Here is a 13096-nt window from a genome sequence, read left to right on the forward strand (position 1 = left end):
CTAAATAGTAAATTTTATTACTTTAACAAGGGAGGAATGGGTATTGAGACAGCAACTAGTTCTGTCTGCCTCAGTACATCAGTGTCTAGCAATTAATTATGTTCAAATCTGTATCACAAAGAATCTACAAATTGACCATGTATTCTGTTCACAATGGAATTAAACTGAAAAGGTAACTATAAGATCTACATAATAGGCCGGGCGCGGTGGCTCAAGCCTGTAATCCCAGCACTTTGGGAGGCCGAGACGGGCGGATCACGAGGTCAGGAGATCGAGACCATCCTGGCTAACACGGTGAAACCCCGTCTCTACTAAAAAATACAAAAAACTAGCCGGGCGAGGTGGCGGGCGCCTGTAGTCCCAGCTACTCGGGAGGCTGAGGCAGGAGAATGGCGTAAACCTGGGAGGCGGAGCTTGCAGTGAGCTGAGATCCGGCCACTGCACTCCAGCCCGGGCGACAGAGCGAGACTCCGTCTCAAAAAAAAAAAAAAAAAAAAAGATCTACATAATATACTTAATAAGTTGTGACACATATAAGAATGAAATACGGATAAAAACAAGTCAGCGCTATAACATTTATAAGGTTTGTCCCAGTGTAACAGCCAGCCAGAGTTGGGCCAGAAGGCTGTTTCCATGTGGCCATAACAGGGCTTCTCTGCAATGTATGTTCTAAAGTGAGAAAGGAGGCATGAGGGGCAACACACACTTCCCTGTCATCATCTCATTCATGGAGTTCCTGGCCAGTGTGGATTCGCTTGTGCATTATAAGGTTAGTGCTTGTGCTAAAGGCTTTTTCACACTGAATACATTTATAAGGCTTCTCTCCAGTGTGAGTTCTCACGTGTACCCTCAGGCAAGAGGAATTCCTAAAGGCCTTCCCACATTCTTTACACTCATAGGTTTTCTCACCAGTGTGAGTTCTCTTGTGCACAATAAGGTAAGAGCTTGTGCTAAAGGATTTTCCACACTGGTTACACTCATAAGGCTTCTCTCCAGTGTGAGAGCGTATGTGTTTCTTAAGGGATGACTGATCAATGAAGGCTTTTCCACAGTCACTGCATTCATATGGTTTCTCTCCAGTGTGGGTTCTCACATGTTTCTGAAGGGATGAAGGAACAGTGAAAGCCTTCCCACATTCTTTACAGTCATAGGGTTTCTCTCCAGTGTGAGTTCTTTTGTGCACATTCAGATGAGAGCTCTGGCTAAAGGATTTTCCACAGTGATCACACTCATAAGGCTTCTCTCCAGTATGAGATCTCATGTGTTTCTTAAGGGAAGACCGAAAAATGAAGGCTTTCCCACAGTCACTGCATTCATAGGACCTCTTTCCAGTGTGAGTTCTGACACAGTTCTGAAGGGTGCCATAGTCACTGCATTCATTGCCTTTCTCTCCAATAGGTATTTGCTCATGTAGTGAGCAGGAAGAGTGTAGGCTGAAGGACGTATCACATTGATCATACTCATGACACTTCTCTCTTCTGGGAGTTCTTAAGTGTTTCCCAAGGGATGACTCTTGATTGAAAGCTTTTCCACAATCAGTAAATTCAAGAATGTTCTCTCCAATGTGAATGCTCACATGACTCCTAAGACTTGAGGGATGGTTGAAGACTTTGCCATACTCTGTATATTTATAGCATTTCTCTCCCTTGCAGTATCTTGTACAAATAAAGAGAGTGTTCTTTCTGAATTTCCCACAATGGTTACACTCCAGGGAGTTGTTACCAGGTTGATTTTCTGCCTATTGAAAAGGGAGTAAGTGGTGACTAAAGGCTTTTTCACTTTCACCTTATTCACAGGAATTCTCTTTCATGAGGATTCTGCCATATATAGGAAGCACATGATCATAACTGACATGTTTACCATTTTCAGTATGTGCATATGACTTTTGCCCTATTAGCTTTTTCAAGTTGAATAAGCCCAGTCCTCTGTCCAAGGCTCTATTCCTTCCCAGCAAAGGGCTTCTTTAATATAGTTTTTCTAATACTGAGTGAAGAATGAATGAATGATGTACTAAATACTTAACATTAAAATCATATTTAAGTAAATGTTTACTTGTGGTTATTCTCTGTGAGCCAGCAAGTGTTAACTTAGGTTTACAGATTTCTCCAATTTCATGAAAATCAAACTCTCTCCTGAGATAGCTTGGTGCCTGAACTCTTACCCCTGCTTTGGGTGCTGATGTTTTAACTCACTGAAATTCCCAGACGACTTCTACAAAGACCAGGAATAATTCCGAGTTAAGTCTTACCATGTTTATGCCATTGGATGTTTTCCCCCCAGGAATGTTCTGCATAGCAATTACATCTTTTGATTTAAGTCGAATTTCCCAGTCTGAAATAGCACAGGAAAATTTTTATAATTATTGGGAGAAAAGGTTGGGATGAAAGAAAAAGGGAGCAAGACCCTATAGATTTGTTTTCAAATAGTATCTTGCAAGTAGAGAAATGTGAGAGAGAAGACACAACCAGTGATTCACCAGTGATAGGAACAAGCAGTAGAAATGGGAGGTATTTTAGTTGGAAAGGATTGTGGAGGTTGGGAAAGAAGACAGTATCTGGAAAATAGGGAGAACTAAACAAAAGGCATTCATGGAAATGTTACATTTAAAGAGGGATTAAAACTTTTCTCGGAGACCAAATTAACACATGACTGATTGGACAGATGGTGAAACAGGAAGGAAGCTCATGTAATGGCCTCAGATTTCTTTTCCTGCACTGAGTGACATTCCCAAATGTACCAACCCTCAATGGCCAAGGCCGTACTCTGTTCTGCCTAGGGCTCACCTGCACAGTCACCTTGTAGAATTCCTCTTTCATCTGTCTTCAGCTCTTCTTGATCCACCTTGGAGATCAGACTGTGTCTGCAGAGCTGATACCCTGCTCGTGCAGAAAGAGAGGATGTGGGAGAAATATGTGAGAATTAAATATTCCACAAAACTGACTGCCATACTTTGACTTTAATTAAAGGACTGCTAAAATAGTCAAGTGCAGCTTTAGGAACAGCAAAACAATCAGAGCCAAGTTCATTCTTTCACAAAGACCAAAAAGCATAGTCCATGCCCTATACGGAAGTGACCCTTGAAACCTATACACAAGATCAGAGACAGATCACAAATTACCTAAAGCTATTAGTGACAGAGAAAATGAAATCAGTGCATTTTCATGGGAAGCCACTGGACTGCCCCCTCAAGGGCAGGGGCCATTTGTTTTGCAGTTAACCACTGTATTGCCGTTCTTTTCACAGATTCTGGAATACAATATGCGCTTAAGAACTATTTACTACATAAACAAATGAAGGAATGAGGCCAGCCTTACCCACTGAGGCCAGGTTCCTAAAGTTCTCCAGCATCACATCTTTGTATAGATTTTTTTGAGCAGGGTCCAGCAATGCCCACTCCTCCTGGGAAAAGTCCACTGCCACTTCCTGGAAGGTCACGGAGTTCTAAAACATCACATACATATTCTGGCTCAGCCGATGACCATTTTTGACAATATACTAGGAGAAAGGTGGGTGAGGCTGACAGGACTGGAGAGAAGACCCAGGGCACTGGAAACTCAGACATACATCAGAGGCCTTCTATTAATTTGCCTTAAAGCTGACTTCTGAGAACTCTCTTTAAATCCTACTCCCTGGGCCATTTCATTCAGGGTCATGGTCAAAACAGCTTTTCTAAAATATGATTGGCTTGATCTTTGCACAGTGAGGCTGTAAGGACTCTCTTGGTCTTATTCAGATCCAATATAGATAGGGTATACTGTAGGAATGCAAGAAATAACTTTAGAAATGATAAACAGTTTTCCTAGTAAAAGTCTTCGTTTACAGCACTCACTAAAGCATAGAATTCATACTCAAAAATATGGAAGAGGCCGGGCGCGGTGGCTCAAGCCTGTAATCCCAGCACTTTGGGAGGCCGAGACAGGCGGATCACGAGGTCAGGAGATCGAGACCATCCTGGCTAACACGGTGAAACCCAGTCTCTACTAAAAATACAAAAAACTAGCCGGGCGACGTGGCGGGCGCCTGTAGTCCCAGCTACTTGGGAGGCTGAGGCAGGAGAATGGCGTGAACCCAGGAGGCGGAGCTTGCAGTGAGCTGAGATCCGGCCACTGCACTCCAGCCCGGGCGACAGAGCGAGACTCCGTCTCAAAAAAAAAAAAAAAAAAAAAAAAATATGGAAGAATATCTGGAGAAAGTTAACAAATGTGGGAACACAGGCCTTTCCCAGGGATTCCCTCTTCCACATGAAGCAGCCTGGGAACTGCGGAAGATGAAGCCAGCTCAGATTGGGCTGTGAAGCTTCAGGTCAGGGGCAAGAGATGTGTTCTTTTCAGGAATGGCAGTGTGCTTTTGGAAATCGAGAAATTTCTTGTGTACCTGTGACCAGGCTGTCAGCCACCTTGCAGCCATTCTTCCTCCTGTAGGTTTCCTTCCTGGCTGGGCAGAGTCCTAAGCAGGCAGAGCTAGAGGAGAAAATAGAAGCCATTAGAGTCTAGGCCTGCTAGAAACTCAACACTAGCAGGCTTGGAAGCTTCTTCATACTAAAGGGTATACACACACATAGAGTTTAGTTACAGTTTATCTCCTTATCCAAGAACACAGTATATCCTCAAATTAGAAATATAGTATGCATTTTTCATTTTTTCTTATTGGACTTTTTTCTAGCCTGAACCACTAAAAAGGCTTATGACTGCTAACAGCTCAGGAGGAATGAGCCTCTAAAGTGCAAAACTCTCTCTGAATACCATTTACCCATGACAGAAACCAGGACTCACTGGGGAAATAGCTGAGTCTGGTATAGAATAAGAAATCTTCAAGATGAGTTTGGAATATCTTATATCGCACCTCACTTTCCTCATTGATAGAATAGGACAGACTTCATAGGGTTGGGCTGAGTTAATATCCCTAAATTACTTACAATAATAATGAGTAACTTGTAAGGACCATAAAGGTGAGCATATTTGCATTTCATAATAAAAGGGTGACATTCCAGAACAACATTTAGTACACTTAGCTGTATATGTGAAGTCATCAAAATCTGCTGCAAATCTTCCAGGACTCTGTCTTCTTAACTCAGTAGCCTACCTTCAAGGCCCAGTTTGCCTGCCCGATTTTACTTTTTAAACTTTTTTGTTGTAAACAAAGACACATATGCATTAATCTAGGCCTACATAGGGTTAGGATCATGAATATCACTGTCTTACACCTTCTATCGTGTCCCATTTAAGGTATTCAGGGGCAATAACACGCATGGAGCTGACATCTATGGTGACAACGCCTTCTGGAATCTCTTCTGAAGCATCTGCTTGAGGCTGTTTTTGAGTTAACTCTTCTTTTTTTAGTAAGTAGAAGGAATACACTCTAAAATAACATAAATAGTGTAAAAATAATATAAACCAGTAATGTGGTCACTTATTACTATTATCCATTATGTACTGCACATAATCTGTACTGTACATAATCATATGTACTACTGTTACATGACTGACAGTGTAGGATTAAACCACGACATGTGAGTAATGTGCTTTACAATGTTACATTGGCTATGTCACTAGGTGATTGGAATTTTTTTAGCACCATTATGTTATGAGACCACTGTCACATATGTAGTCCATCACTGACCAAAATGTCTTTATGCAGTGCATGACTGTACTACCAACCAAGAATGTTTTATCTGCCAAAAATGGCCTTCAGAAATGAAGAGATAAAAACTTCCTTGGACAAACAAAAGATGAAGGGCTTCATGAGTAATGGAGCTGATTTATAGGAAATAGTAAATTCTTCAGCTTAAAAGAAAGGACACTTAGTAACATGAAAACATAAAATTATAAAACCCACTGGGATAAAGGTAATTATACACTCAATCCAGATTACCCTAATACTGTAACAGTAGTATCTAAATAACTTTTAACTCAAGTATAAAAGATTAAAAAATAAAAATATCAAAAAGTTATAATAATTTGTTAATACACAATATAGAAAGATGTAAATTGTGACATCAAAAACATAAAATGTGGGAAATGGAAGTAAGAGTATAAATTGTATGCAATCAAAGCTAAGCTGTTAACAGCTTAAAACAGACTATTAAAACTATAGGAAGTTTTAAGCTTCATAGCAGCCACAAAGCAAGAACCTATATTATGGAGAAAAGAGAAAGGAATCAAAGCATATCACTAAAGAAAGTCATCAAATCACAAAGGGAGGAAGGGAGGAAGAAAGGAACAAAACATCTGTACAACAGCCACAAAAGAATGAACAAAATGGCAACAGTAAGTCCTTATCAATAATTACTTTAAATATAAATGTACTCAGGAGGCTGAGGCGGGAGGATCACTTGAGAGCAGGCAGGAGTTTGAGACCAGCCTAGGCAACATAGCAAGACCACATCTCTACAGAAAATAATTTTAAAAAATTATCTGGGTGTGGTGGCATCTGCCTGTAGTTCCAGCTATTTGGTGGGCTAGGGTGGGAGGATCGCTTGAACTTGGGAGTGGTCAGAGTATGATCATGCCACTGCACTCCAGCCTGGGTGACAGAAATCCTATGTCCTTAAAGCAAACAAAAAAGTAAATGGATTAAATTCTCTAGTCAAAACACATAGTAGCTGACTGGATTAAAAAAGAAAGACCTAAGGTATATGCTGCCTACAAGAAACTCACTATAGCTTTAAGAATGCATGTATCCTGAAAGTAAAAAGATGGGAAAAGACATTCCACGTAAATGGGAACCAAAGAGAGCAAGGGTGAGTAGGAAAGATCTTATATAGCTTAATGTTACACCTCAAGTTACTAGAAAAAGCAGCAGCTAAGCCCAAAGTCAGCAGAAGGAAAAAAAAGAAACTAAGCCCAAAGCCAGTAGAAAGAAGGAAATTAATAATAAAGATCATAGCAGAAATAAATGAGAAAGAGACAAGACAACAGAAAAGATTGATGAAACTGAAAGTTGGTTGTATGAAAAGATAAACCAACAAAAACCTTTAGCCAGACTACCTAAGATTAAAATAGACAAGACTGAAGTAAAATTAGAAATGAAAGAGAAGGCATTACAACTGATAACTACAGAAATACAAAGGATCGTGAGACTATAATGAAACATTATATGCCACAAAATTGGATAATCTAGAATAAATGGATAAATTCCTAAAAACATATAACCTGCTAAGACTGAATCATAAATAGAAAACCTGACAAGATCAATAAGAGTACAGAGATTAAATCAGTGAGGAAAAATCTTCCATCAAAGAAAAGCCCAGGACTTGGTGGCTTCACTGTTGAATTCTACCAAACATTTAAAGAATAATCCTTCTCAAACTTTTCCAAAAAAATGGAAGAGGAGCCCAACCAAGCTCTTCATCAAACTCATTTTATGAGGTCAGCATTACACGGATACCAAAGCCAGAAAAAAACACTGTAACAGCAAAAAACTACAAGCCAATATCCCTACTGAAAATAGATGCAAAACTCCTCAATAAAATACTAGCAAACCATATTCAACAGTACATTAAAAGGATCATATACCATGATCAAGTGGGATTTATCCCAGAAATTCAAGGATAGTTCAAGATATGCAAAATCAATGTGATATGCCATACTGACAAAATGAAGGATGAAAACTATATGATCATTAGAATAGACGCAGAAAAAGCACTTAGTAAAATTCAGCATTCTGTGATACAAACCCTCAACGAATTAGTTATGGAAGGAATGTACTTCAATACCAGTAAAGGCCATAGGGGCAAAGCCACAGCTTATAGTCAATCACAAAAAATTGAAGGCTTTTCCTCTAAGACTGGGAACAAGATGCCCATCCTCGCCACTTCCAGTCAACATACGACTGGAAGTTCTAGCCAGAACAATTATGCAAGAAAACAAAAGGCATCTACGTTGGAAAATAAGTAAAATTATCTGTGTGTAGATGACATGACAGTCTGATGTAGTTTCACTTCATTATTTTTGCCTTTCTTGCCTGTGCTTTTGGTGTCAACTCCTTTAAAAAAAACAAGACCAGCCTGACCAACATGGTGAAACCCCGTCTCTACTAAAATGCAAACATTAGCTAGGTGTGGTGGTGGGTGCCTGTAATCCCAGCTACTTGGGAGGGTGAGGCAGGAGAATCACTTGAACCTGGGAAGCAGAAGTTGCAGTGAGCCAAGATCATGCCACTGCACCCCAGCCTGGGAGACAGAGCAAGAATCTCTCAAAAAAAAAAAAAAAAAAAAAAAAAACCAACTGAATTATGAAAGGAAGCAAGGGAAAAAAACGGATGTAATAAGAATGGCAGGTGTTGTATGAAAGGAGAGAAGGTTAGCACTCCCCTTGACAAGGATGGAAGAGGCCCTCGGGCCTGACAACACGCATACGGTTAAGGCACTGCCACCTACTACTTCGTGGCATCTAACCATCGTTTTTGATGGGTACAGCCCACCAAAATGGCACAAGTATACATATGTAACAAACCTGCACGTTATGCACACGTACCCTAGAACTTAAAGTATACTAAATGTATATATATATCGTGAATATAGTTCAAAGACAGTCAATAGATGTACATCATCATCATCAATCTTAATATTACATACTTTTCTATTTTATGGAGTTAGTATAATTTGGTCAATTTCTATTTTAAGACTTTAGCTTGTTTCTAATTTTTGTCTTAATAAACCACATTTGATAAAAAAAAGAATGGCAAAATGGTGACAATCATTGAAGCTGGGTGGTAGGTACATAGTAGCTTCATCATAGCACTCTATTCCTGGGTATGACTGAAAATCCATGGTGAAAAGTTTTTTAAAAAGTAAGTAAAATTTCCATATGAAAACATGAAGCAAGGAACTGTACCTGTCAGGTATAACAGGAAGAAAATCTCTCTTGAGGATCTGTATACACAAGTGCTCTCTTTTAGGTTTCAGTCCAAATTCATTTGTGTAGTTCAAACACCCTCAAGAGAATAATTTCACTTAAGAGGGTCCTAAGTGGCATTGTCCCCAAGCAACTAGTGCAAGCAAATGGACCTATCTCTGGAAAATCAACTTTAAGTCAGGTCTTGAGAAAAAATCTTATATGCAAAGTTCTAAGTAAACTGAGGAAGGCACAGTTTAAGAAACAAACACAAATACGCAATGTACCATGTGTAAGACACAGCTAAAACACAGCTATCAGGTGGAAAAGCCTAACACTTCAGATATTATCCTTTTAGACATACTTTAAAAAATATAGAAGCTTAAAGAAATTAACAAAAATTTGAATGGATGTGGAATAAGATACTTTAAAATGGTTAATTAGTTTAAAAACCAATTTTTAGAAATGAAAAGTAAACCCACTGAAATGAGAAATTCAAGGCCAGTGTTAACTACTAGGTTAGAACTTTGATAGCACTATTAGATGAAAACCTAGCAATTTTCTTGAATTAGTGAAAGACACTAACCTTTGGGTACTGGAAGTATTATAAGCCCCAAGCTGAATACATAAAAAGAAATCCACATCTAATTTCATTATAGATTTTTCTTCCTTAGTATTTGATTTTTTTCCATAATTTCCAAAGCAGCTAGGGGAAAAACACACGTCACCTATAAAAGGAAAAACAGACTGACAGCTGACGTCTCAACAGCAACAATGGTCATCAGAAGAAAGCAGGACTATGTCTTCAGTGTGCTGAGAAAAAAATAACTTATCAACCTAGAATGCTAGACAGTTAAACTATCTAGCTGCTCTTTATAGGAAATACAAAGATAACCAGTTTAAGCAATGAAAACAAACCAGTCAGCAAAATCCAAATATTATGTGGGACATTTTAAGAACAAATAACTTTATTCCTTTAATAAATCAGTGGATTAAATAAATGAAAAGGGAGGAGGAAGAGAACAGACACAACAGAAACTTAAGGGGTATAAAATAAAAAAAAAATGGGGACCCTGTTAAGCTTCTCATTTGAACAAACCAAACGTAAAAAGATATTCTGTAGCCAATCACGGAACATCAGACTTTGTTAGTTGGGATAATGGAGTAGTGGTGATGAACCAACTAGAGATGCACAGTTAGTAATTGACTGAAGAAATGACAGGATGTCTGGAATTTGCTTTAAAAACAAATCTGGGGGAAAAAAACAGCATTATCCAATAATATTTATTTGCAGTAACCACTAATACAGTAATCACTAATCATGTATGGACAGCTACTGAACACTTGAAATGAGGTTAGTGTTAAACTTTAAGCATTTAAACTTCAATAGCCACACGAGGCTAGTGGCTACTGTATTGCACAGCTAAGGGCTAGATGATGCAAGATGAGCAAAATATTGGTAACTGTCAAAGCTGGGTGTTAAGGACATGAGAATTCATTTTACAGTCAGCCCGCTACACGACCACAGATCAAAAATATGTGGAAAAAAAGATAAATGCTTGTGTCTGTACCGAACATGTAGACTTTCCCCCTTGCTATTAATCCTTAAACAATACAGCATAACTATTTATGGTCCAGCACAGTGGCTCACACTAGTAATCCCAGCACTTTGGGAAGCTGAGGCAGGAGGATGCCTTGAAGTCAGGAGTTCAAGACTAGCCTGGGCAATAAAGCAGAACCCTGTCTCTACAAATATATATATATATGTGTATATATATATATATGTATATATATATTTTTTAAAGTTATCCAGGTGTGGTAGTGCATGCCTGTGGTCCCAGCCACTTGGGAGGCTGAGGTGGGAGGATTACCTGAGTCCAGGAGTTTCACGCTGCAGTGAGCTATGATCACAACACTGCACTCCAGCCTGAGCAACAGAATGAGACTCCATCTCTTAAAAAAAAACAAAAAACCAACCAACCACTTACATAACACTTATTGTACTAGGTACTATAAGTAATCTAGGGATGACTTAAAGTAAATGGGAGGGAAAACATAGCATTTATGGGAGGATGTGTATAGGTTACATGCAAATAAAATGCGATTTTATATAAGGAATTCGTGACTGTGGAGTTTGGAAGCCCTGTGGGGGTCCAGGAACCAGTCCCCCATGGATACGAGAGACACCTGTACTATTCTACTTCTGTGGAGAATTAAACATTTTCATGATTAAAAGCTTAAAAAATATACAAGGACAGTTAAACAAAGGCATTTTAAAATAAAGACCTGAGACAATGTACCCATCAAAAAAGACCATCACAGAAGTAAATTAAAAGTACTTCAGGAGATAGGAATGTTAAGCAGAATGAACACAGGTAAAATGGATAAAATTAAAGAAATCTTTATTATATAAAATGATAATAATATCCAATTTGTGAGATGGAAAAATAAGCTCAATCCTAATACTAAATAATATATAAATTGGGAAGGAGGTGACTTGAGTTGTATGTTCCTTGTGTTCTTCCACTGGGGACTCACAATATTGATTAGCTTTAGACTGTAAGTATGCATGATAAAATAGGGTAAAAATTCAAAGGATGGATATAGTGAGTTTAACTCACAGTCTAGAAGACAAAATGGAATTAAGTTAAAAAAAAAACCTTCAATTCCAAAGGTAAGAAAAATAAGGGAAATGAAACAAAAAAAATAGGTCAAATGAAAAGCACAATGTAGTAAGATGGTAGAAAATGTCTGACTTCATCAGGAAGTGTACAAATGGGCTAAATTCTGCAGTTTAAAAAGACTGTCCTGGTAGATTAAGATAAACTCCAGCTCTATGTTATTTCATTAGATGCACTGAAACCCACAACAACACATAAAAACTGAGTCTCGCCAAGGCAGAGTGGATCACCTGAGGTCAGGAGTTTGAGACCAGCCTGACCAACATGGAGAAATCCCGTCTCTACCAAAAAAAAAAAATACAAAATTTGCCGGGCTTGGTGGTGTATGCCTGTAATACCAGCTACTTGGGAGGCTGAGGCAGGAGAATCACTTGAACCTGGGAGGTGGAGGTTGTGGGAGCTGAGATTGCGCCATTGCACTCCAGCCTGGGCAACAAGAGCGAAACTCCGTCTCAAAAAAGAAAAAAGAAAAAAAAAAAACTGAGTCTCAAAAATACGAAAGATATACCAGGTGAATATTAACCAAAATAAAGTTTGCTAAATTAATTTCATACATTTTAAGACAAAAGGCACTATCAGAGGTAATGACATGAGGATGTAAAGTACCAATTAATCAAGAAGATATAAAATTCTAGTCTCATAAAACTCATAAAGCAGAAGCTAGTACAATTAAAGAAGAAATAACACAAATCATCAACACTTTAAGACTTTCAAACACCGCTCAGCGATAGATCATATAAAAAAAGGACATGAAGATTTGAACAATACAGTAAGTATGTTTAATCTAGCACACTGAGGGACACGACTGAATGTATTGAGTATACATACATTCTTTTGAAGCACAAATGAAGTGTTTATAAAAACTGACCATATTGTATGGTAAATATACTGTAAAGCTTGTCTTCAACCTTTCAAAATTTGGTATATAAAACATCTCAAGTGCCCCTTAAATATATACACCTACTATGTGCCCACAAAAATTAAAAATTAAAAAAAATTAGAAAAAGATTTGGTATACAGACACGTTCTCTGACATGTCTTAATTACAATGTAATTAAGTTGTAAGTTAATTACAAGAGATTATGTTGAACTATATGAAATGGCTGTTTTGGTAGTTTAAAACTGTGGTTGAATGTTAGTGGTTTCATATTTTTCAAGCAAATAGAAAAAAGTAACACACTTGGAATACAGAACACATCACACTTCCAAAGAACTTATGGTTTTATAAAAGAATTGCATTAGAAAATACATGATACTATGGTTATTGATTAGTTCTAAGTACCACAACTTGTAGAATGTAGCTAAACTGGTCCATAGGAAAAAAAATAAGCTTTATATGTTTATATTAGAAACGAAGTAAAGTTAAAAATTAACTTAAGCGGTTGGAGCAGGAATAGCAAAAAATACTATGATGAACTAGAAAACAACAGTATCACTCAAGCGACAAACTGGTTCTTTGAAAGCTACTAGGAGAAAAATCACGCAAAACTCTTCAAACAAAAAGGGAGAAAAACACAACTATAGATGTTGCAGAGATTAAACAAGACATGAATAACTTTAATCAAATTCAAAACTTTCAGG

At 38.1% G+C, this 13096-nt stretch overlaps 1 protein-coding gene and 1 non-coding gene across 5 annotated transcripts in view; one reads left to right on the forward strand and one right to left on the reverse strand.

Annotated features, from left to right (window-relative positions):
- Positions 1-561: 561 nt before the first annotated feature.
- Positions 562-13096, reverse strand: part of LOC104670512 (zinc finger protein 177) — a 36467-nt gene continuing 23932 nt past the window's right edge. For 2 of the 4 annotated variants that reach the window (XM_030936032.1, XM_030936031.1), the window contains exons 2-6: positions 4375-4460; positions 3315-3441; positions 2784-2876; positions 2249-2331; positions 562-1738 (exon numbers count right to left, since the gene is read on the reverse strand). In XM_030936032.1, the coding sequence (XP_030791892.1) occupies positions 722-1738; positions 2249-2331; positions 2784-2876; positions 3315-3441; positions 4375-4407 (1353 nt within the window). In that variant the 5' untranslated portion in view covers positions 4408-4460 and the 3' untranslated portion in view covers positions 562-721. Of the gene's footprint in view, positions 1739-2248; positions 2332-2783; positions 2877-3314; positions 3442-4374; positions 4461-5203; positions 5359-9420; positions 9563-13096 lie in introns of all 4 variants that reach the window. The other 2 variants (XM_030936029.1, XM_030936030.1) reach the window with 2 other exon arrangements.
- Positions 8278-8406, forward strand: LOC115899467. The gene has a single exon (XR_004059168.1). It is a non-coding gene; the product is annotated as a U6atac minor spliceosomal RNA (small nuclear RNA).

This window comes from Rhinopithecus roxellana, chromosome 8 (genome assembly GCF_007565055.1).
Source record: "Rhinopithecus roxellana isolate Shanxi Qingling chromosome 8, ASM756505v1, whole genome shotgun sequence".
NCBI classification, from domain to species: Eukaryota; Metazoa; Chordata; class Mammalia; order Primates; family Cercopithecidae; genus Rhinopithecus; species Rhinopithecus roxellana.